The sequence below is a fragment of the Equus asinus genome, chromosome 10 (assembly GCF_041296235.1).
Source record: "Equus asinus isolate D_3611 breed Donkey chromosome 10, EquAss-T2T_v2, whole genome shotgun sequence".
NCBI lineage: Eukaryota > Metazoa > Chordata > Mammalia > Perissodactyla > Equidae > Equus > Equus asinus.
Window position 1 is genome coordinate 24866166 of NC_091799.1, and position 24731 is coordinate 24890896.

Below are 24731 nucleotides of genomic sequence, written 5' to 3' on the forward strand. Positions count from 1 at the left end.
CTCTTGTGTTCTATTAGGTGGGGAGAAAAGACTGTTTGAGATAAGATCATTAATTCTGATTAAGATTTATTAATTCGTTCTTTCTCACATTTATGAAAAACCTATTATCTGCCAGGTACTATAGTAGACCCTAGGATACAGAATTTAAAATCCCTGCTCTCAAAAGAAGCCAGACACAAAAGAGTACATATCACATGATTCCAGGAATATGAAACTCTGGAAAAGACACATCTTTTATGATAGAAAGTAGATCAGTGGTTTCCTGAGGGGGAAGGGAGATTGATTGGGACTGGATCACAAGGGAACTTTTTTTTTTTTTTAACTTTTTATTGAGATTGTGATAGTTTAAAACCTTGTGAAATTTCAGTGTACATTACTGTCTGTCAGTCGTGTTGTAGGTGCACCACTTCACCCTTTGTGCCCACCCTCCACCCCCCTTTCTCCTGGTAGCCACTAATCTGTTCTCTTTGATTACATGTTTAACTTCCACATATGACACAGAGTCATACAGAAATTGTCTTTCTCTATCTGGCTTATTTCACTTAACATAATACCCTCAAGGTCCATCCATGTTGTTGTGAATGGGACGATTTTATCCTTTTTTATGGCTGAGTAGTATTCCATTGTATATATATACCACATCTTCTTTATCCAATCATCAGTTGATGGGCACTTAGCTTGCATCCACGTCTTGGCCATTGTAAATAATGCTGCAATGAACATAGTGGTTCATGGGACTTTTGGAATTGCTGATTTCAAGTTCTTTGGATAGACAACCAGTAGTGGGATGGCTGGGTCATATGGTATTTCTATTTTTAATTTTTTGAGAAATCGCCATACTGTTTTCCATAGTGGCTGCACCAGTTTGCATTCCCACCAGCGGTGTATGAGGGTTCCTTTTTCTCCACAACCTCTCCAACATTTGTTACTTTTTGTTTTGGTTATTTTTGCCATTCTAATGGGTGTAAGGTGATATCTTAGTGTAGTTTTGATTTGCATTTACAAGGGAACTTTTTAGGGTGATAGAAATATTTTATATCTATGCCAATACAACAGCCACTAGCCTCATGTGGCTATTTACATTTAATTAAGATAAAATTTTTTTTTTTAAAGATTTTATTTTTTCCCCTTTTTCTCCCCAAAGCCCCCTGGTACATAGTTGTGTGTATTCTTCATTGTGGGTTCTTCTAGTTGTGGCATGTGGGACGCTGCCTCAGCGTGGTCTGATGAGCAGTGCCATGTCCGCGCCCAGGATTCGAACTGACGAAACACTGGGCCGCCTGCAGCGGAGCCCGCGAACTTAACCACTCGGCCACGGGGCCAGCCCCTAATTAAGATAAAATTTTTAAAAATTCAGTTTCTCATTCACATAACCACACTTCCAGGTTTCAATATATGGCCACTAGGTTGAACATATGGCTAGTGGCTACTCTATTGGAAAGGGCAGATTTAGAACATTTCCATCATCCTAGAAAGTTCTTTTGGAGAGCACTATTCTATACCTTGACTGTGGTGATGGTTACATGGGTGTATAAGCTTGCCCAAATGCATCAGAATGTAAAGTTAAAGGGAGTGCATTTTACTGTAAGCAAATCACATCTCAATAAAGCTGGTTTAAAATAAAGTCCTGATCTCAGGAAGCTCACAGTGGAATAGAGGAGACAGCCCAGTTAGCAGACAATTATGGAGCTGTGTACGTGCCATAAATGAGACGAGCCCAGGGTGTTCTGGAAGTTCAGAGGTGGGGCAGCTATCCAGACTGGGTCCCAGAACTTTCTCTTAAACCTCGGTGAGGGAAACTGTGGGAATTATGCAGAGAAGGGGAAGGAAAGGCATTCTAGACTGTGAGAACCACCAGAACAAAGAGTTCCTTCCTTGGAGTGGACTTAGCTTGGGAAGCAGAGCCCACAGCTTGGCAAGCAGACCATGGGCTGGATTTCAGCCTCCACCCATCTCGTGGCTGGGTGTCCTCATGCAGGGCAGGGCACAACATGTGTGGTGTACCTGGTGGCTTGCCAGACAGAGGGGAAGGCATACGCAAAGACAAAGGGACTTCCATCCATCCCTTTGGGGAAGTAGGTGCTGCAGCCATCTACTCGTGGTTCTCCTTCCCTGGTCCTGACCTACCCTCTCAATAGGAATTCACTGCACTTAGGGAAGAGGGAAAGTTTATTGTCCCCGCCCCCCCCCCCCCCACAAATTGTCCAGACAATTGATTAATTCAGTCATCCTTCTTTGCCTACAGCTATTGCTGTTTTACGTATTCAAATGTGCAGCTGGGAAGCGGGCTCCAAAGCTCTCCCCGGCACTTTAGGGTAGTATTCCCAATAGCCTTTGACTCTCCTACATCCATCGTCTGGATTTAGCCGCATGGGGATCTGGCCGTGGTCCTGAGGATGATCAATTCAGGCAGGGAGATCTTGATTTGGGATGCCTCTGGGCCTTCTGCAAGTTCAAAGAGTTCAAGAGCATAGCTCTCAGGAGTTAGGAAATTGAGGTCCAGACCCCTTTCTCTGTCACTAGAAGGCTGGACAACCTTGGGAAAATCAGTTCACGTCTCTTGAGCCTCAATTTCCTCCTCCATAAAGGACAGCAAACTCGTCTCTGAATTGTGAGAGAGCACTGGGGCATGAAGAATGTGACATGAGCTCTGCAAATGGTGTTGCATCCAATACTTTTACTTCTGCTGGCCCTAAAAAGTGAGGAGCTAGTACACATATGGGACGTGCAGGTTTCTATCCTGCTTTTTGGCAGGGCATAGATCTTGCTTGGAAAACATCTTTCCCCAGTCCCTCAACCAGAATCACTTAATCTCTTCTCTTCATGCTCCTAGAATCTTACTGTTATTTTTCTTATACCAAAAAAATATTTAAGATGTTTACTTTGATTTATAATTATTTATAAATTTTAACCAGCTTCTTGAAGGCAGGGATACCAGTCATTCAGTGAAAGGCTCTATAGCTTAGCGATGAAGAGCGTGGACTTTAGATTGAACTCTGGGCTCAACTCCCAGCCCCACCACTTAGCTTCTGTGTGGCCAGGCAAATCCATCTCCTCCTCGAGCCTCAGTTTCGTCATCAGTCCCTGTTTCATCCAGTTATTGTGAGGATTGAATGTAAAGGTTTTAACACAGTGCCTGGCACATAGAACGAGCACAATACATGGTAGATAATATCAGTTATTTGTGGAACGTCAGAGCTGAAGGGGGCCTCTGTCTATGTGTAGTCTAACACATCAAGTTGACAGATAAGAAAGTAAGCCTGGAAAGTTGATTTGGTCCAAGGTCATCTCACGCTGATGTGTGTTGCCCTCTCGAGCGCAATAATCTACATGCTGTTCCCTTGAGGTGGAGTATTTCTCATTCCTCTTCCCATCTCGAGAAAAAGTCAGAACTTGGAGTGAATTTGACAGACTGCCCTTGTGCACCTACCATGTGCTCAGCCTAGATCTAGATGTTGGGCTTAGAAGGCATCAGTGGCTTGGGAACCCAACATACCATGGAGCAGACAGTGGGTGGTAATTGGGAACCGGTTAAGGACTGCTGATAGTGAGGGTTGGCTAGGAAGAATTCTTGAGAGCAAGGGGCCAGGGTAGAGAAAGGGATTCTAGCACAAAGGATGTGCTAGAAACACTGCTGACCTTGGGATCAGACAGACCTGGGTTTGAGTCTTGGCACACCTATGTATCGGAAGGGCGACTAGCCAAATCCAGGATAATTTGCATAGCAAAATAAATCATGATAGTAACACATTACAGCTCATAAAACAAAGCACACATCCACAAATCCATATTGATTTAAATAAACAACCGAATAAATAGGGAAGAAGAGAAAGCTCTTCCTTACAGTAGAATTCCAATTAATAAATATAGATGAAATGATGAGAATAGGAAATCACCAATTGGCAAATACCACTGTAATAATTGTTTTGGGTAAGAATGATCAACGGATGCTAAACTTAGTGGGTGAAACTTTGATGAAAACCAGGATATTTACATAGCCTCAAATATCACCCCCCCAAGATCCTTATTAATTATAAAAAACAGTAATTGTACCATGGAGAATCTTGGCAGATACCAAGAGTCAGCCAAGAGATCAGAGTTAAATTCACCAATTAATGAGACGTATTAACATCTTCTGCCTCCTGATACCCTGAGAAAGGCACAGCATCACTTTTGTGGGATTCTTGCCCAAGTGCATAACCTCAATTTATTCATGAGGAAACACCACGTGAACCCAAATTGAGGAACATTCTATCAAATAACTGGCAAGAACTTTTAGAAAGTGTCAGTGTCATGAAAGACACAGACAGAGGAGCCATCACAGATTGGAGGGGAGTAAGAAAACATAAACAGCTAAATGCAATGTGGAATCCTGCATGGGATCCTGGTCAGAGAAAGGGCATTCACTGAAAAACCGGTTAGATTTGAATAAGATTTGTAGTGAATAGTATTGCATCAATATAATTTCTTATTTTTGACAATTGTGCTATAGTTATGCAAGATGTTAATATTTTAGCAAGCTGAGTGAAGGCTGCATGGGGAATTATTTACATTATTTTTGTAACTTTTTTCTAAGTCAGAAATTATTTCTAAATGGAAAGCTAAGAAAGAAAGGAAGAAGCGTGGCCTTTGGCAAACGTCTTTCCCTCTCTGAGCCTTCATTTCCTCAACTGTAGAGCAGGACAATCATCCTAATCTACTTCACGGTGTATTGAAGATACAACGGAACAGTGCAAAGCAGCGATGTGTATGTATTGATGCTATAAGTTAGTCTTGCTGTTAATAATGGCAGCTCATGTGTCCTGAGCTGCTAAAACTTCGGGAGGGTTCTACCCTAATGAGAAACATCTGGCTGCTAGCTACTTCCCCCCAGCCATTTGATATGACCTTGCCGGAGAAATAATAATGCCAGCTTTGTGGTTGGGTGGCTGTTGTCAAGGAGATGGCGCCAGATAGCCCAAACAGCTGGTGGTAGTGACGTCACCTCCAGGCTTGGCAGAAAGAAAGGCCATGGCGAGACAGAGACGGGGCAAAGGGCTTCGTCCCTGACCATGCAAACAGGAAAAACAACTTCCCAAGTAGCCTATCCTTTGTGCAATTTGTGCTATTTAAAGTTTCCAGGCTCATGAAAGGGTTTAGCACACAATCCTGGAACATGATCATATATGGAATAAGGCAACGGATTTATCACAAGGAGAATTCCCTGTAGGCTCGCTCTTCTTTACAGTTCCCAAAGTATCTAGATGATGCAGCTGCGTGAGCTCAGCATTGTCTGTCCCATTTTACACATGGGAAAACCAAGGAAGAGCGAGGGGAAGGGACCTCAGGCCACAGGATAAGTTGGAGGACTTTCCAGAGTCAGAATCCAGGTGCCCAGACTTCCAGCCCTGCAATCATACTGTCCACACCGCCATTCACCTTACGGCCACCGTGTAGCAGTTGCCCAAGGAGTAGAGTCTGGTGGACACATCCCTGAAACACTGTTGTCTGGATGTAGACCTCACCTCTTAATCCTAAATTCTCAAGTGGAGAAGAACAAATAGAGAAGACAGGCTGCCTGAAACAACTAGGGTGTAGGCTTTCGGAGGGACCTGGGCTCAAATCCCAGCTCTGCCACTTACCAACAGTGAGACCTTGAGTACGTTATTTTCACCTCTTTCAGCCCCAGTCTCCTCATCTGGAAGTAAAATGGGGACAACAGTAGCACCTACTGGGGAGAGCTGTTGTGAGGGGTAAACGTGGCGGTGCATGCCACATGCCTGGCACAAGTGGCACATAAGAGATGCTCAAAATGTGCAAGTCCTCCTCCCAGTTTCCTTTCTGAAGAGCTGTCATCTGCCGGAATGAAAGTGAGTTCCTTCATCTGGGACGTCATGAATTTATAACTGTCTCCTTCACCAGAATAGAGTTGGTTGTGCGTGAGTAGCTTTGAAATAAACACAAAGAAATCAGCTCCAGAGCTGTGAGGTCCTGAGACATCCAACCAATCCAACCCTCTTATCTCACACATGTGGAAACTGAGGCCCAGAGAGGAGGAGTGATCTGCCAGCGATCACACAGAGTCAGGGGCAGAACCAGGGCTGGAATCCTGACACCCCAGCTTCCCTGCTTTTGGACACACTCGTCTCATTGGTTGAACTTAGTACTGGCAAGAACTGCTGGTTCCAGGGCTTCAGGGACTGCCCCTTCCGTGGGGCAGGCATCCGGTGAGCCCACTGCTTCCTGCCCACTCTCTCTTTCAGGCTGTTATTTTATTACTGATTCTGGGGGTGATTGAAGAGCTAGGGAAGGAAGACAGACGGGCACAGGACTGTAGGCTTCCCTAAAGCCGAGGGAGAGAAAGAGAGGGAGAGAGAGAGAGAGAGGGAGAGAAGGAGAATAGGATATTTGGGATTACCACGGACTGAGCCACGAAGATATCACTTGTCACAGACACCTTGCAGGATAGGTATTAGACCCATTTTCCAGATTGATGGAATCATTTATTCAACATATATTTTTAAACACCTGCTGGGTGGCAGGCATGGTGCTAGGTGTTGGGGATATAGCAGTGAACAATTCAGAACGCAGTCTCTGCCCTCATGGACCATCCAGTTTACTGCAAGAGGAAGATATTTAAAAAACCCCAAACATATATAATTGCAAAATGTGGTAAGTGCTACAAAGGAAAAAACAGGTTGTGAAGAATACAAGAAAGGGCTTGATTTAGATTAGAAGATTAGAGAAGCCTTTCTTGGAAGGTAACACTTAAACTGAAGAGCGAGGAAACGGAGGCCAAGGGAGGACCTGCACATGACTGCAGGGAAAGTCATCATCTACCCATTCACTCATCTTTTCAAGTCATTTTTATGCAGGACTGTCTTGACAGCCTGCAGAGGAAGGTAGTAACTCTGAGATGGGGAGATGAAGGTTGATTTCATTGGCCAAGCTCTGTCAAAATTACCTAGGTGTTGGCGATTGCTTTGCACTTTAAGAAAGGCAGTCAGGGGACCGGCCTGGTGGCACAGCAGTTAAGTGCACACGATCCACTTCGGAGGCCTCGGGGTCCGCCGTGGGGATCCTGGGTGCTGACATGGCACCGCTTGGCAAGCCATGCTGTGGCAGGCGTCCCACATATAAAGTAGAGGAAGATGGGCATGGATGTTAGCCCAGGGCCAGTCTTCCTCAGCAAAAAGAGGAGGATTGGCAGCAGTTAGCTCAGGGCTAATCTTCCTCAGCAAAACAAAACAAAACAAAAAAAGTGGTTAAAAAAAAAAAGGCAGTAAGGGGCCGGCCCTGTGGCTGAGTGGTTAAGTTCGCAGGCTCTGCTTCCGCAGCCCAGGGTTTGGAGGGTTTGGATCCTGGGCCCGGACATGGCACTGCTCAACAAGCTGTGCTGAGGTGGCGGCCCGCATGCCACGGCTGAAAGGACCCACAGCTGAAAATATACATCTGTGTACTGGGTGGGGGTGGGGGGGGGGTTTGGGGAGAAAAAGGAAAGATAAAAATCCTTAAAGAAACAAAAAGAAGAAAGAAAGGCAGCCAGGGGGCTGGCGTGGTGGCCTCGTGGTTAAGTTCGTGGGCTCTGCTTTGGCGCCTGGTTTGCGGTCCGGATCCAGGCTCACACTCACACTCCGCCGTGGATCTGGCTGGCTCCAGTTGACAGACTTACTGTGCATGACTTTGGGCGAGTCATTTCCTCTCTCTGGGCCTCACGTTACTGATCTCAGGTGTGTTTGAACTTTAAAGCTAATAAAGGATCACTAAGTGAGAGATTGGAGAGAGAGTGTCGCTGACCACTTGGCTCATAGGGATGAGTTTATTTGTTTCAAACTAAGTTTGCAAATTACTGCTTGAATGGGATTCTGCAGGTAGGATTTTTCTAAAGCAAGGCAACACCCGATTATCTGAGTTTCAATTCAAGGTGGAAATCTTTTGAATGCACAGACCCTAAGGTTTGAGGGTATTATTCTAGAAAAGCACACACCACGTTAGGAACTCTGAAGGTCCCTGAGGGCCTGGATTCCCATCTCCCGCTTAAATTAACCGACCAAGGCCTGCCTTTGCCCTCAACAAAGATGGCGCCTGCACTGGCCTCGGCCTGAGTGCCCTCACAAAACATGGCCGCCGGACTCTCTTTCCTTACATTTGCTGGCCTCAGTGCGGACGCTCTGCCCTTAGTTAAGATGGCGCCCGGCCCCGTTTCCCTGCCCGGCTTCTGACCCCGGCCGGCCGGCTTCACCGCGCGCGCCTTGGTGACCCCGCCCCGTTTCCGTAGGAAGAAGCGCCGGGAAAGATGGCGGCGGCTGCGGTTTGAATTCCAGCGGCGCCGCCGGAGTCCGAACAAGAGCTGGGTCGGAGGGGGCGGGGACCTGGGGAGCCTGGCGGGTCGCGACAGCGGGGGGGTGACCAGTGGCGCCGCCACCATAGATACCAACGCCACCACCTCCTCCGTGTCCAGGATGGACTCGGTGTTGGAAGAGGACGTCACCCTCCCCGGGACGCTCAGCGGCTGCAGGTGCGGCCCGGGCTGTAGGGGTTCGCGGTAACCGGGCCGGGGCTCCCGCTGATGGGGGTTCGCTCCAGCGGAGACTTGGGGTCTGCTCTCGGGGGGCTCTGAGGGTTTCCAGACGGGCAGTGTGTGGGCTGGGTTTCTTGGGGGGAGGCGTCTCTTTGGGACCCACCCGCTGATACTGAGTGTAGCGGGCTGCGGGTCCCGTCTTCACCACACCCCCTTCTCTTGTATTTCGAGACAGACTTGGAAGAGGAGGTGAGGGACAGATGTGGGGTTCTCTGAGGAGGGGGCCCTCTTGGAGTGTGCAGTCAGTGGGAGCTGGGTGAGGGGCACTACCTCAATCAGTACCTTGAGGGTACTTGATGGTGCCTTCTGGCGGTTTGCTTTCATTATGGGGAGTGTAGTTGGTCTGTCCAGACTTTGCTTATGGGGTCACGTAGTGGCCACCAAGACTCAGGCAATGGAGTGCAGTGGTTAAGAACCTTGGCTGGAGTTGAACAGAACTGGATTCAAATCCAGCTCTTGAAACGAACTAGCTGTCTGACTTTGGTAAAGTGGCTTAACCTGCTTTCCCGTCTGTAAAACGGGGCTAGTAGTAATAACTACCCAACAGAGTTGGGGTGAGGATGAAAGAGAAGATGTCCGCCCAGCAATTCGCTTGGCACGTGTAATTCCTGGCACATAATTAGTGCTTAAAAAATGATTCTGTGTTGCCACCACCACCATCATCTTCATTATCATCAATAATAATACAAATTGGGGAATAAAGGCTGAGCGCAGCCTCTCAGTGGACCTGTCCCCAGAGGCAGTTGGAGTCCACATTGCTGGTGGGGCAGGGGTCTCTCTTTCTGGTAGGAAGGCCTGACAGAGCCCTGCACTGCTCCAGGGCCGGGGCCCTCTGTTGTCCTGGGCTCCTGGTTGAGTGGGTAGGAGGACATGGAGGAGAACCCCAATGTGTTTATCCAGCTCTCCCAGGGACAGGCTGCTGCTTTTAGTTAACAGACCCTAATTGAAAGGGTGACCGTGGATGTGTTGTGCAAACCCATACACTTAGAGTGAAATGAGCACAATTAATATTTATGCCTGGACAGCAGGCATGAACAAGTCCTGTCTTGGGCAAACCTGGGCAAATGGTTAGTCTGTTTATTGCAAGCCTACTGTGTATCAGGCACAGAGAAAGGCCCTTGGCAGCTCCTGCCTAACTTGGACCCTATGGTAGGTCATTGTGTCCCTTTCTCTTCATCCTACTGCTGTGCCCCAATAGACTGGGGGATGACCTGTCACCTCGATTGTCCTGGTTTCCTTCACACCTCTAACAGTCCTTTATACTACAGCTTGAAAGCTGTTTTTAAAATGTAAATCTGATCGTCACAGTCTGATGCTTTGTATGTGTAATGCTTCTCATTGTCGTTAAGATAAAGTCCGTTATTACTTGGCTTTGGGACCCAGACCTAGCTGGGTGTCAATCCCAATTCTTCCATTTAACAATCCTGTGACTTTGGGCAAGTCACTCACCCTCTGTGTGCCTCAGTTTTCATCATCTGTAAAATGGGTGAGTCTGAAAGGGTTTAGCCCACTGTCTGACCCAGAGTAGCAACTCAACAGATCGTCACGTGTTCTCCTTTCCCTCCTCTCTCTGTTTGGCAGGACCCAGGTGGTGCATGCATTCCTGGTGACTAATCTCTTACTCATCTGCTTCAGACCCTCCCCGGCCCCTCGCCACCCTCAGGATGAAGTTCTTTAATACGGCTTCCATGGTCCTTCGAATTCTGGCCCCATCTGCTTCACCAGCCTCCCCTGTCGTCCCTCTCCCTGTGTCCTCCCCAAGCCCTTCACTCCGCCCGGCTGCCAAACTCTGTGTCACGACCGGTCTTGCCTTGCTCTTACTGCTGGACCTGTGCCCTCACTGTTAATGCTGCCTGGATTGCCTCCCTGCTCGCCTTTGCTTTATTAATGCCCATTGTTTGTCAAGTCTCAATTTAGATGTCACTGCCTGGAAGCCTTCACTGACATTCCCCCGGCCCACCTGGGCCCTCTGTAGTCTTCTAGCCACCCTGTTTATCACTGACCCCATCTCAGCCCTTATTTACTGCACTGGGTTTAATTGACTAGCGCTGTCCAGTGGAAATATAACTTGAGCCACATATGTAATTAAAAAATTTCTAGTAGTCACCTTAAAAAAGTCAAAAGAAACAGGTGAAATTAACTTTAATGTATTTTATTTAACCCAATATTTCCACAGATTATTCTTCTAACTTGTAAACAACGACAAAAATTATGAATGAAGTCTTTTACTTTCTTTTTAATCTCACTACGTCTTTGGAGTCCGGCGCGGATTTTACGCTTACAGGACTTCTCAGTTTGGATAACTGCGTTTCAGGTGCTCAGTGGGTACGTGGGGCCGCTGGCTCCTGGGTTGGAGAGTGCAGGTTGCTAACTTGTCTGTCTCTCAGATGAGACGATGACCCCTTTGAAGGGGCTGCATTTTCATCATTTTGGTAACCCTAGTTCCTAAACTGGCAGCTGGCTTATTATAGGGCTCAGTTACTGTTTCTTAAATCACTGAATAAACAACGATCCTTTGAGGTGACAGTATTATCCCCTGTCTACAGGTGAGGACACACTGAGGCTCAGAGAGGTGTGGGATCCCACGAAAATTACGTGACTAAGCCGGGGTTTGAATCCCGGCCTGCTGACTAGAGCCTGGCCGTTGGTCCCCTGTCCTGCCTTCCGCCTAGTTCTCTGGACCAAGCTGAGCGGATTCGGGGAGGAGTCTGTGAAGCTCCTGGTACTTGAACTGGCCCTTAGAGAGCGGCAGAAATGTCCTCAGAGACGGGTTCTCGTTTAGGTGGTCACAGTGGAAGAGCGACATCCTTAGAATAAAATCAGCTCTGTTTGTGCTAATATGGGCGTCCTTCTTGGTAATTTCCAAGCCCCCGTTTTAGAGACTAGACTGGAGTCTACTTTGTCCTCAGCCTTTTGTTGAATTAGGTCACTGGGCGGCATGCGCTGCAAACCTGATCACCTGTGGGTGCCCCAAGGTGCTCCAGCCTGTGGGATTGAGGCCTGGGTCCCGGCCCCAGGAACCTCGCCCAACCTGAGGCCTTTGTTAAGTTCTGGTCGGGGGTGTCTGAAGAACGCGGGCTTTGTCCTCAGGATCACTGGGTCTGAATCCTGCTTCAGCCGGTTACTAGCTGGGTTGCTTGAGTAATTCACTCCGCCCTTCTGAGCCTCACTTTCCCATCGGTGATAATATCTACTTTATTGGGCGGCTGTGTGGATGAAGTGAGATTGTATCAAGTGCCTGGCACCTCCTAGGGAGCACCTTCATTGTTAGCTATTTTTGTTATATTGTTACCATGTTGCACGTTTCCTGGACAAGATCCTCTGTGTCCACAACCTTGGGTCCATCCCTTTGTTTTCATGCCCAGGGTTTTACCTCTCCCTAACTTTGAGCTTCCTAAGTTCTCCCATTTAAAATATACTATTAAATGATTTTTTTAGTACATTTACAGAGTTGTGCAATCATCACCGTAATCTACTTTTAGAACATTTTTATCATCTGAAAAAGAAATCCTGCGTCCCTTAGTAGTCACTCCCTGTCTTAGTGAGCTTGTACTGCTGTAACACAAATCCTATAGACTGGGTGACTTACGGACAACAGAAATTTATTTCTTGTGGTTCTGGAGGCTGGAGGTCCAAGACCGGGTGCAGCATGGTTGGGTTCTGGGGAGACCCTCTTCCGGGTTGCAGACTGCAGACTTCCCATCGTGTCCTCACATGGAGAGCAGACAGAGGAAGCGAGCTCCCGCTCAGCTCTCATAAGGACAGAATCCCATTGGCGAGGGCCCCCCTCCTGAGCTCATCTAATCCTGATCACCAACCCGAAGCCCCATCTCCTGATACCATCAGCAGCGATGGGAGGGTTACAGCATGAATTTTGAGGGGACACAAACATTCAGTGCATGACACGCCCCATTCCTCCCCCCACCTCAGCCTGGGGCAGCCACAATCTACTTTTTATGCCTAGAGTTGCCTATTCTGGACGTTTTATATAAATGAGATCTTACAATATGTTGTCTTTTGTGAGGTTCATCCACGTTGTAGCATGTATCAGTATTTCATTCCTTTTTATGGCTGAATCATATCCCTTTGTGTATATGTACTGCATTTTATTTATTCATTTATTGGTTGATGACATTTGGGTTGTTTGTGCGTTTTTTTGGCTATTAGGAATAATGTTACCAAGAACATTTTTTTGGGTACAAGTTTTTGTATGGACATATGTTTTCATTTCTCTTTGGGTGTATACCTGGGAGTGGAAATGCTGAGTCATATTGTAACTCTGTGTTTAACATTTTGAGGAACTGTCCCATCTCTTTTCCAGAGTGGCTGCACCATTTTACACTCTCCTCAGCAGTGTATGAGGGCTGTTATTTCTCCACAGCCTCATCTCCAGAGCCTTGTTATTGTCTGTCTTTTTGATTATAGCCATCCTTGGGGGTGTGACATGGTACCTCATTGTGATATTGATTTGCATCTCCCTAATGACTAATAATGTTGAACATTTTTTCATGTGCTTATTAGCCATTTGTATATTTTTAAATCCTTTGCCTGTTAAAAACATGAATACGTTTTGATCCAGCAACTCTACTTCTTTTTATCTATCCTAGAGAAATCCTCATGCATGTGCACAATGAGACCTGTGTAAGGATATTCATACAGCATTGTTTGTAAAAGGAACAGCTTGGAAATAAATTGAATTACTGTCAGGGGATTGGGTAAATACACATCCTTTTGAAAGTATTTTTCAGGCTGTGATCTGTTGGCAGCTTATGAAATTCAGTTCAGTAGATTGCAACCAGAATTTTAAAAAATGGAATAGAACAGAAGAGCAAACATTTCAAGAATTAGGGGTTGTACCTTTCCTTCTATGGGTCACGGGCAGTAAAGTTTGAAAACCACTGCTGTGGAATGCTTTGTAGGAGTTGAAAACCTTGAGGTAGGTCTATTTGTAGTGCCATGGAAACATCTTTAGGACACACTAACTGAAGAAAAGATGCTGTAGAATAATATATACAGTCTGATTGTATTTGTTTTATTTTTAAGCCACAAAATAAAACTACGTCTCTATGTATGGAAATACGTAGGAAAAGGTCTGCCGGCTACATGTCTTGCTGACAGTGGTGGTTACCTCTTAGGGGCCCGAGATGGGAGTGAGGAGCAGTCAAGGAGAGCTTTAGGTTTATCTGTATTTTTTGTGTTTATATACTCCCTGTCTCATTAAGAATACATCACATAGAATGAAAAATGAATTGTTGAAAGACAAACAAACATGCACTTGGTGTAACTGTTTTCTGTATGTGATGTCCAGTTCCATCCACGGCTCTTGTAACACTTTCTCAGTGAAACGCTTAGGCCTCATTGGGTCTTGTGTGAATGGACAGTTGTTGCTGCCACATACAGGCATAGAAAGATGTCGCGCATTTTGAGTGGCCGTAGAGCACAATGGGAGGATGAGGGGTGGAGCTCAGGGGAGGGTCCCTTCATTCGCTCGACAAACAGTCGACAGACAGCAGCTGCAGTGACCACGCTGTGCCGAGCCCTGGAAATCCTCAGCCTCAGTTCATCTGGACCTCACCACAGCCCCCTTGCGGAAGGCGTAGGGCTGCCGGGGTGGTGTAGAGGTGAAGAGCTTGGGGTTTGAAACCAGGCCAGTCTGGGTTTTTCAGCTTACTCACTTTTCTGGGCCTCTGTTTCCTCATTTAAAAAAAATGGCAGCATTGGAAAACTACCACCTGGGGCCGGCCCCGTGGCCGAGTGATTGAGTTCGTGCTCTCTGCTTCAGCGGCCGGGGTTTGACTGGTTCAGATCCTGGGCGTGGACATGGCACCGCTCATCAAGCCACGCTGAGGCGGTGTCCCACATGCCACAACTAGAAGGACCTACAGCTAGAATATACAAGTGTGTACTGGGGGGCTTTGGGGAGAGAAGGAAAAAAAAGATTGGCAACAGATGTTAGCTCAGGGCCAATCTTTAAAAAAGAAGAACTACCACTAACCATAGGAGAGCTCTGGTGGGGATGAAGTGGGAGGTGCCTGTCCGGTCCTGAGGGGGCCCTGCTCAGAGTGGATGCCCCGCCAGGGTGGGTTGTCATGATTATGCTGTATTTGCACGTGAGGAAACTGGTGCAGACTGTGTGCATTTGTGTCAGAGCTTTGGGTGGCCCAGACACAGGTTCGCAAGTGGAATGCGCACCAAGAAACCTGGAGTTTGGGCTCAGCTTAGCTTCTATGCCCTTGTGATTTTGAGCAAACAAATTCCTTCCCTTTCTGGGCCTTAGTACCTCCATCTATACCGTCACAAGATGCTATCTAAGCCCTCTTCCTGTGCTGGCATAGCTGTGATTTCTAGTAGGGCCCCATGAAGCCTCAGCCTTAGTTTTAGTTCTAAGGCTAAGAATGAATGATCAGAATGGGAAGAGGGAGCCACTTAGAGCTGGAGGTGTGGCCGGAACCAACTGGAGCGTGCAGAGGCAGAGACTAATAGCATTTTAAAAGTGGGTAGGTAAAACCCCAGTGGAAATTTGGCAGGAACCAGGCAGGAATTTCTGCCTTAAATAGTGGTTTCTTCTAAGAGTTGGCATATCAAATGTCATTTTTCAATCTTCAGTGTTTGCCTGTTGGAAACTTGTCTAAGCCCACATTCTTTGGCTTTGCCTGCCATGTAGTTTTCAACTGTGCTTGATCTTGGCTTGAGTAATGGATGGGCCTTTTCAGCCAATGGTAGTAAGTTAAGGGCTGTGGTGGAGGGAACCCCAGATTGGGAATGTAGAGACCGGACTGTAGGCTAAGCTTGACCGATAACCTGGTGTGTGACTTTGGGCCTCTGGGTCACTCTGCAAAAGGTAGTGGTTGAACTTGATTTTAATTTCTAAAATCCAATTTAGAAAATGGAGTTTGTCCTTGTAGTGATACTTATTGGAGGAAATTGAGAATTATAGAATATTAAAAAGGAGGAAAATATCTCCCAGTCTCCTACAAATGTAGATTTTTAATATTTGCTTTGTCTTGTGTAATTATAGCCCACCCAGTTTCTGAGAAGGATTTGAGGTGACTTTGGTGTCCATGTATGGGTTTTTTTTCATAATTGAGGGCACATTCTGCTTGAGTGTTTTTTCAGTTACCTTTATAGCACACTCATTTTATATAATCATTCTCTTAATGGTGGAACTTTTTGGCATCCGGTTTTTTGCTTGGTTTGGTGATCAGGCAAAATGGTCCTAGGAACAGAACGTGTTTGGATTTAGAGGCATGGAAAGAACAAACTGCCAAGAAGTCAAGCCGAGCTTCCATCAACTCCTGGTCTACAGCTTGGGAGAAGGAAGGATTATTGAGGATTAGACAGAAAAGGCTTGGATTCTGGACACTCTTCTCCATTTAGCTGCCATGTGACTCTGCCGAGGCCACTGAAATGATCTTGGCCTTGGCGCCTTCCTTTGAAAAATGTGTGGACCTTTGGGGAATGGAGCAGTTCTCACGGTGGTAAATCTTTTATAAATTGCAAAGCACTGTCTGTTTCAAGATGACAGAGATATTTTCTCCCATTTGTGGAGTGCTCACAGTGTGCCTGGTGCCTTGCTGGGTGCTTTGTGTCTTGTTTAATTGCCAGTTACTCTGCGCAGTAGCTGCTGTTCTCCTTTTACAGATGGAGGGAGCGAGGCTCGGCGAGGGATGTGGCAGAGCTTAGAATAGAATCCAGGGTAGTGTCTTTTGTGTCAAACCACACCTCCTATTATGGTTTAGTTTTCCGTCAGTGTCTCCAGATCCTCACTGACAGCCAGTAAAACTTCTCGGATCAGTGAATTTTGCATTTTTGTTTGACAGTCTTAAAGCGTCTCAGTTGGTGCCTGATTCTTGGAAGCTTAATTTTGGTTGTGATAGGCATATTAATGATGGTAATAGTAATGACAAAAACAGTAGCAGATGCCATTTATCGGCACTTACTATGTGCTAAGTGTTTGTATACATTAACTCACTTAATCTTTACAGGTAGAGGGTGGTATCCCCATGTAATGTTAAGAAAGTGAGAGTCAGAAACATAAGCAGCATGTATTTGGCACAGTGCCTCTGCGTGTAGCACATACGTGGCACACAGAATACGTGATGTATGAATAAATAAATTAATGAATGACTAACTTTACTGAAGGTCATTGAGCTATTAAGTGTCAGAGCCAGAACTCAGCCCTGAAGCCTGAGTTTTTTTTTTTTAAGGAACGTTAGCCCTGAGCTAACTGCTGCTAATTCTCCACTTTTTGCTGAGGAAGACTGGCCCTGAGCTAACATCCGTGCCCATCTTCCTCTACTTTATACGTGGGACACCTACCACAGCATGGCATGCCAAGTGGTGCCATGTCCGCACCTGGGATCCGAACCGGTGTACCCTGGGCTGCCCAGAATCGGAATGTGCGAACTTAACCGCTGTGCCACTGGGCTGGTCCCAAGCCTGAGTTCTTAACCTCTGTACTGCATGCCTCCCAGATGGCCCAGCTGCGTGTCCTTTGTTGCCCGTGGCCGGATGATTGTCCTGTGCAGTTCAGGCAGTCTTAACAGTCTCTGTTGTTCAAACACTAACTCATCTCTTTTTTTTTTAAGGAAGATTAGCCCTGAGCTAACATCTGTGCCCAGCTTCTCTATTTTATATGTGGGACGCCTGCCACAGCATGGCTTGATAAGCGGTGCATGGGTCTGCATGCAGGATCCAAATCGGTGAACCCCGCTTCTGAAGTGGAACGTACAAACTTAACTGCTGCACCACTAGACAGGCCCCGACTAACTCATCTCTTATTGCACATGTTCTCTCCTAGTGGCCTTGTTCCCAATTTACCAGATGACCTGGAAGGCGTCAACTCCGTCGCTGGTTTGGGAAATGGTGGTAAGTACACAAAGCCAGGCGTTCTCTTGAGTAAGAACAAGTCAGGTAGACAGCAGACCATGGGGCCCTTGAGGCCGGAGCCTGGGATGGAGCTCTGATGTCTCTGGTGCTCCCAGCAGGGGTTCAGTACGTTACATATGTATTGCTTTGCTGTTCCCCTCCTTTCATAAACACTAGACTAGAGCAAGTGATGTCCTTTAGGCCATAGTTCATGAGTGTTGTTTCTTGCTACCAGGCTTGCGGGGATTCAGCCAGTGTTTGCTGAACTGAACGACCTCATGGAGGCTGGATGTTGACTTGGTGACTTGGTCAGGCACGGAGGGTCTGTTGGGCTCTGCTGCCGAGTGGCTGGAGGCCCTGGAGAGCTGCTGTCTGAACTCGAGTGTGCCAAGGCCTTCCTGGTAGGCTGCGGGATTCCGTTTGCCGGCTGAGGCCCAGCATTCCTACACGGGCCTGCCCTTTGGAGACAAACAGTTGGTTAGACCGCAGGAGACGGTGCTGCGTAAATAAGCAGTCTATTGTGTTTAAGCTGGATCAGGAGGAGACTTTCTGCCTTGCAGTTTGGGTTTGCTAAGCATCCTTCATAATTTTTGTTTCTGAAAAAAGTGAATGCTGTTGTAAGTATCTGTGGGACGTGCTAATATTTTGTCTTGTTGAAATATCTTAGAGAGATTTTGACTTGTGTTTTTTTTCTCTTCTCCAAAGTGATGCGATATGTGCAAAAGGAAGAAGTTTTTCGAGCAGACAGTCTAAGTGTCACAAGGTTTATTTCTGGAGAATGTTTTAACTTATAGGCCACCCTCAGGTTTTCCTTCAGAGTCTGGTAGCTTTTACTTTAAATGCAGCACCTAGCAGTTCTGGTTTCTCTTCTTCCTGCCCACAGGCGGTTAGAAGCAGAAAATGGAGAGGCCTGCTCCTTAATTCAGCCCATGGTGTGCATCTGCCTCCCGCCAGGCTCTGGGCTAAGTGCCGGGCTTCCGCCTCGGACACGGTTACGATCCAGCCCGGAAGACAGACAATTAAACCAAGAATTGTTCGGATCAATCATGTGATCATTGAATGAGCAAAGAAGGAAAAGGCACTGGGGGGGGGGGGAGAGGGAGACCCGCCCTGGTGTGGAGGAGGCGGGTCAGGCATGAGTTTCCCCAGAAACTGAGGCTGGAGCTGAGACTTGAGGAATGAGTAGGACCTGGGTGGGGGCACAGACACAGGTGACAGCATGGCCCGTTTGAGAAACAGGGAAACAAACCCGTGTGCCCTTGGTCTGGCGCACAGGGCTCTTCACAGTCTGCCCCTGCCCAGCTCCTGGGCCTCTTTCCTGCTGAACTCCCTGCGCACTCCCATCCTGGGCCTTCGTGTGGGAAATGCCTGCTTCCTTTTGCCCTCATCTGCCTGCTGCCTCCTTAAGACTCCGCTTCAAGCCCGCCGCCTTCTTTGGCTCTCCCCAGGCTGACTTGGGTGCGCTTTCCTCTCTGAACCGTATCTATTTCACTCCATTTCATTTCATTTGTTCCTGTTGGCCGCTTTAAAAATAGACAGAGTCAGCCCACTTCTCACCTGCATGTGCTCCTACCGCCCTGGTCTGAGCCACCGTGGTCTCTGGCCTGCATCGTCCCAGTATTCTCCTGACTGGTCTCCTTGTTTCTCTCTAAGCGCCGTTCAGTCTATTCTCAGCGAGGCAGCCAGAGGGAGCCTGTCGAAACCTGAGTCGCTCCAGCGGCTCCTTGGAGTCCTGAGAAGAGCCTGCAAGGCCATACACAGCCTGTCCCCCAGGCCCTCGCTCACCTCCTCTCCTGCTGTCCCTTTACTGCTCTCCAGTCGCTCACCTCTTGGAAGCTCCTCAGATCCCCTAGGCATGCTCTCACCCAGCTCTCCCTTTGCCCTTCTCTTCGTGTCTGCCCAGGTGTCCCCTTCTCAGTGAGAGTGTCCTTAATTTAACCTCCTATTGAAAATTGCAGTCCTCAACCCAGTCATGGTATTGCTGTCCGTATCCACTTTATTTTTCTCCATGGCATTTAGCACCTTTCAACGTCCTGTTATAATTGCCCTATTTTGTTTGTTGTCTGTCTCCTCCTTCTAAAGTATCAGCTCCATTTGTTTTCTTTCCTGATGTGGCCACATCTAGAAAGGTGCCTAGCAGAGACTAGGCCCTCAGCACATATTTGTTGGAAGAATGAATTCATTCATTCACTCCACACACGTTTACTCAACACCTCCAGAGGCCAGGCGCCTGGTGCGGCATGAGAACAGTTTGTTTCCGTCTTCGTCCTGCCCCCTGGATCGGGCCACTCTTGGGAGCAGGATCAGTGTCCCCTTCACTGTTGTTTCCCAGCACCTGGCGTGGCGCACGGCACTTAGTGGGGGTGTAATAAATGTTTACTGAATTAAAGAAGCTGTGGAAGGACTGGGGTTTTGGCAGTCTTTAGCCACTCGAAAGCCGGGATTGGCAGTTTCCGGCCCACTGCCTCCTTTTGAAAATAAACTTTTGTTGGAACACAGCTTCTTTATTTGTTGATGAATTGTCTGTGGCTGTTTTTGTGCTACCACAGAAGAGTTGAACAGTTGCCACGCATTTCAGGCATTATGTATGGCGGACAAAGCCTCAAATGTTTATCGTCTGGCGTTTTAAGAAAAAGATTGCCGACGCCACTGTCAAGTAGGTTAGACATGGTTTGTTTTAATTGCTGACGTGTGAAGATGACATCCTGTTCAGCAAAATAATTTTCTGACAAGCAGTAGGTAGTACCCCTCAGGACAGCTCTGCTTTGCCATGTACCCAGTGCATTTTTTGGGTTCAGCCTCTGACACATGCGTGATTACATTGGAGCTAGTTTAAGTAATTTGTAAATATTTGAAATATAATGGCTTAGAGCTTTTCCTGGGCTCGAGTCAGTAAATCACAACAGACAGAAAGAACCAGCAGAATCTGCTGTGGAAGCTACTCACGTTGTTTTTTTTTCCAGCTCTATTCCTGAATGGGGATGCTGGGCAGTTTGCACAGCATGACGTTTTCCTCTATTTTACCTTTTTATAGTGCTCCCGAGTGTGACGGAAGAAACAGTGTCTCCCACCAGAGCACGGAACATGAAGGACTTTGAAAACGTAAGTGGAGATACCAAATCATCGTCCCTAACAAATCACATCTGCTGCCACTATCCAAGCAGCCCCAGGAGGGAGCTGCATTTCTAGAGAAGTCTCTAAGCCAGGTGATGCTGGAGTAGGAGGAACTCCGTGTCTCGTGACAGTCGTTGTGTGGCTGTTATGGGCCTACGCAGTCGGCCCCTTATACGCGGGCCAGTTGTGGGTCTGACAGGATCAGCAGTTTCCAACTTTGGGGGCTGTGGTGTATTTCTGGTGTCCTGGATGTGAGGATATTACCATAATGCACAGCTGAGAGGCGCTAGCGTTTGTCAAGGCTTTCCTGTTACGTCAGGTGCGTTATCTATGGTCCCCATTTAATCCTTGCTGCAACTCTTGAAGGTGTTTTGTATTATCCCCATTTTGCAGAAAAGGAATCTTAGGACGAGGAGAGGCTTGTTTACGGCCACGTCATACCTAGGTGGCAGAGCTGGGATTTGAATCCAGATTTTCAGTGACTCCAAAGCCGTTAATCTCTCCCCCCGCATCGGGCCGACTCCTTGCGTTCTGTAGGCCTGGTCTGTGCTGCTGAATGAAACATGAGCAGCCCGTACCCGGGGCTGCGTGGCACTTGTCTGAGGGTGGCTTGCTTGCTGATGGATTTGCCTTCGACGCGTAATGTCTTCCAGCATCGTGTGTTTCATTTGTTAGTAGAGGGGATTTGTTGTCAAGTAACAGGAAAATAAGGTTATTCTCCCAATTCCAATTCTCCTTAACAAGTTACCTGTTCAGCGCTCTCATTTATCATGGGAAGAATTAGACCCTTCTTCATTTGTAACCAAATGAAATCCATACTATGCAAGACACAGGAGATATTTATCAGAGGTAAGATGGAGGACACGGAGAGAAGGACGTTCCACAATTATGTTTCTCTCTCCCCAGTTGTCTTTACAGAACAGAGCGGTACTGTCCCCGGATTTAATTTAGAATACTCATTACTGCTAATAGTTATCTGCAAACCACCAGTGACCAATTGAAGAAATGACTTGTCAGATCTCTAATGGAAACAAGTAATTTCTGAGCATGGAGTTGTTATAATTTCAACTGTACAACTCGATCTATGCTGTGGGGTCTGGGGCCGCAAACGAATGAGATTTGATTATTCCACATCGTGTATAATTAAAATGTGCTCTGCTATTAAATGGTTGTTCCTGATTTATCATAAGAGTAATAACAGCAACTGTTTATTGAGCTCTTGGTCTGAGCTGGGCACTCTCAGTGTTAAGCTCTTCATATACATTACTTTAGTATTAAAGCCGCTCTGCAAGATATAATAGAGTTATTTAATTTATGAAGGGCACAGTTTTGAATTTTATTTCTAGATGGAAAAATGTAACAGAATCTTAGAGTTTTGGTTTCACATTTTATCGTCTGCCTTTTGAACTGGGAGGAATCGTAGAATTGAATCCAACCTTCTTTATTATATTCAGGAGGCCCAGGAAAGTGATGCAGCAAAGTTGTGCTCAGAGGCAGTCTGTGCTGCCTAAGGACCACCGCCCCTGGAGCCAGACTGTCTGCCTATCCATTTCTTCTGGGCCAGTCACTTAACCTCTCTGTTCTTTCTTTGTCTTTAAAATGGGCATGATAATAGCTTCTGCTTCATAGGGCTATTGTGAGGATTAATTGAGTGAATATATGTGAAGCACATAAGCCTAGCACAGAGTTTATTCTGTGTTAGCTATTTCTCCTTCTTATTGTTTTATTTATTATTGTTATTTTTTCCTACTCTGCCATGTGATTCAAGTTTCCTTTGTTCAGATGTGTTCTTGATGAGCTTAAGACTGTTTTTCTTAAAAGTGATGGAGAGCCTTCTCTGCCACTGTGTTTTAGGATTTACGCTTTTTCTTTATGACTGTGGTCCTTTGGCTGCTGTTAGGTTTTTATGGCATTAATATTTTTTATTGTAGCATTTTCAAGAGCAAATTCTGCAGTTGAAATTGAAATGACCACACTGTTCTCAGTGTCTCCCTATCAGGTCTTTATAAGTCACTGAAAATTTCATCTGGCCTGAGCTCCTAAATGCGTGTTGTCCATGTTGAGGTAGTCTGGACTTTCTGTGGGACGCTTCTAGGAAATGCTTTTGGCATCTAATGCCACTTTTAAAGCTAGCTTGCATACTAAAGAGGAGGCTGGAATATTTTTGACTTTAAGGGAAACCCACGATTCCTCTTGTTCTAGTCTCAGCTGACGGGTATCTGAACGTCAGGGTCTGTTAGCTAGGGTCTAGCAAGACATAGGCCTCCTTCTGATTTTGCTTAGAGTTCGTCTGTTCATCAATAAATATCTTCAAATATATGCCATGTGCCAGGCTGTGCCAGCAGCCGGGAAATTTGCAGTAGATTAAGACGAAGTAAGTCTCCCTGTCAGGACGCTCATCGTCTAGTTGGGGAGATGGGTAGGAAAGTAGTGCAGTGATGGGGTAAGTACAGGGCGCTGTGGGTGCAGAGGAGCGGCCCCACTCCTGGCCCGAGGGATCCCGGGAAGCCTCCCTGGAGGAGGTATTCCTTGACTTGGGTCATCAGGGACAAGTAGGGATTAGCCAAGGTGAGAGGACGGAGAGCATTCCAGCACGAGGACTCTCACGTGCAAGCAGAGAGAGAGACGTGATAGGGTGTGATGAGATTTAGGGGCTTGCGAGTTCCCTCGCTGGAAGGAGGCTGTGTGAGGGCCTGAGAGGAGTGAGGCCACTGGCGCAGGCTGGGCCGCATCCTGCAGGGTCTCGTGTGTTCCTCCGCTTTGTTTGGTTTTTCTCCTGGAGATGAAGGGGAGCGGTGAGAGGGATTTTAGTCAGAGGAGGGAAATGACCAGAACTGTGCTGGAGGAGGGAGCAGGGCTGGTGGCGGCGAGATCAGTTAAAGGCTGCGGCTGTGGCGCTGTGGGAAGAGGGGTGACGATGTCCAGAAGAGAATTTCAGAGCTAGAGGAGCCCCAGGAATCAGCTCATCCACGCCCTTCGTTTGACATGTGGGGCTCTGAAGCCCAGAGAGGGGAGGGACTTATTCAGGCTTTGAACCCAGGTCCTCTTGGGCAGCACGTCTTCCTGCTGCGCCCTGCTGTCCTGTGCAAGCCCCCACTCTGACGCGTGGGTGCCTGTGCACGCCGCATGCCTTCTTTTGGATCTTTAGACCGGTAATCCGTTGTCTCCTACCCTCAGTAGCTGAGGGTGTGCGCACTTGTGTGGCAGGCCTCATGGTGGGAAGTTGGCAAATTGGTTTGTTCTTTAGTGGGAGCCTGTGTTATTGGTCCTTCCTGGATGACGACGTAGTGGGGTGCTCCCCGGACCAGAGGAGGCCTGGGGGGCCAGCATTTTGTAAAGGATTGTGCTTATCTGGTGTGGCCTGTTCTGGAAACGAGAATCAATCTCTCTCTCTTTTTAAGAGAAAAAGTGGGGAAGACGCAGAATCTGGTTCAGCACATCCAGTCCAGGTAGCCATCTTTATCCATATGTAGAAGAGTTTAATTCTGGCTTTTTCTGTGACCTTCCTGACAGAGAATGACACGGGTAGCTTTCCATCTCCATTAACACTGATGGATAGCATTATTTAATGACTGTCTAATAGTTCGTAAAGACCTGTGTTCAAAGGGATGGGTTGAACATAATTTATATAATCTCTTACTGTGGGGCATTCCAGGTTGTTCCTAATTTTTCACTGTTACAAACAAAGCTGTGATGAATATGCTTGTGCATGTATCTTTTTATAGTTTTGTGATTACTTCCTGAGGGTAAATTCCTAGAAATGGGATTTCTGTGGCAGAGGTTTTAAGTATAACACATACAACAAACAATAGATGCTCCAGAGTAGGATCTTTATTTGTAGTGGCTTCCCTTCTGAGGAATTGGGAAAATGCTTAGCTAGGTGTGGCTGAAACAGTTGTCCGCATTCTGTTCCCACCCGGGTCTCTCTTCATCCTTATCCTGTGCTGGCTTGTCTCGTACCCACCAGCCCCGAGGTGATGGTGTTCTTGTATCCAGGCCCTTTCTCCTTTTTGTTGAAAATTCTTGGTCTCAGCCGAGGCACTTGGTCAAATTTGGTGTTGTGTCTAAGGTATGGCTGGGAGGTTTGCATCTGCCAGTTTGCTCTGTAACCTCTATGTTATGAATTACTTTATTTCTAGAGAATAGCTCCCTTCACCCCCACCCCCTGCCTCATTTGTACGACCCTGAA

General features: G+C 47.0%; 1 protein-coding gene across 3 annotated transcripts in view; it reads left to right on the forward strand.

Moving 5' to 3' along the window:
• Window positions 1-8242: 8242 nt before the first annotated feature.
• CDK5RAP2 (CDK5 regulatory subunit associated protein 2) overlaps window positions 8243-24731 on the forward strand; it is a 172942-nt gene continuing 156453 nt past the window's right edge. The window contains exons 1-3 of one of the 3 annotated variants that reach the window (XM_014830375.3): window positions 8249-8497; window positions 17361-17428; window positions 20463-20530. In XM_014830375.3, the coding sequence (XP_014685861.3) occupies window positions 8442-8497; window positions 17361-17428; window positions 20463-20530 (192 nt within the window). In that variant the 5' untranslated portion in view covers window positions 8249-8441. Of the gene's footprint in view, window positions 8498-17360; window positions 17429-20462; window positions 20531-24731 lie in introns of all 3 variants that reach the window. The other 2 variants (XM_014830376.3, XM_044778939.2) reach the window with 2 other exon arrangements.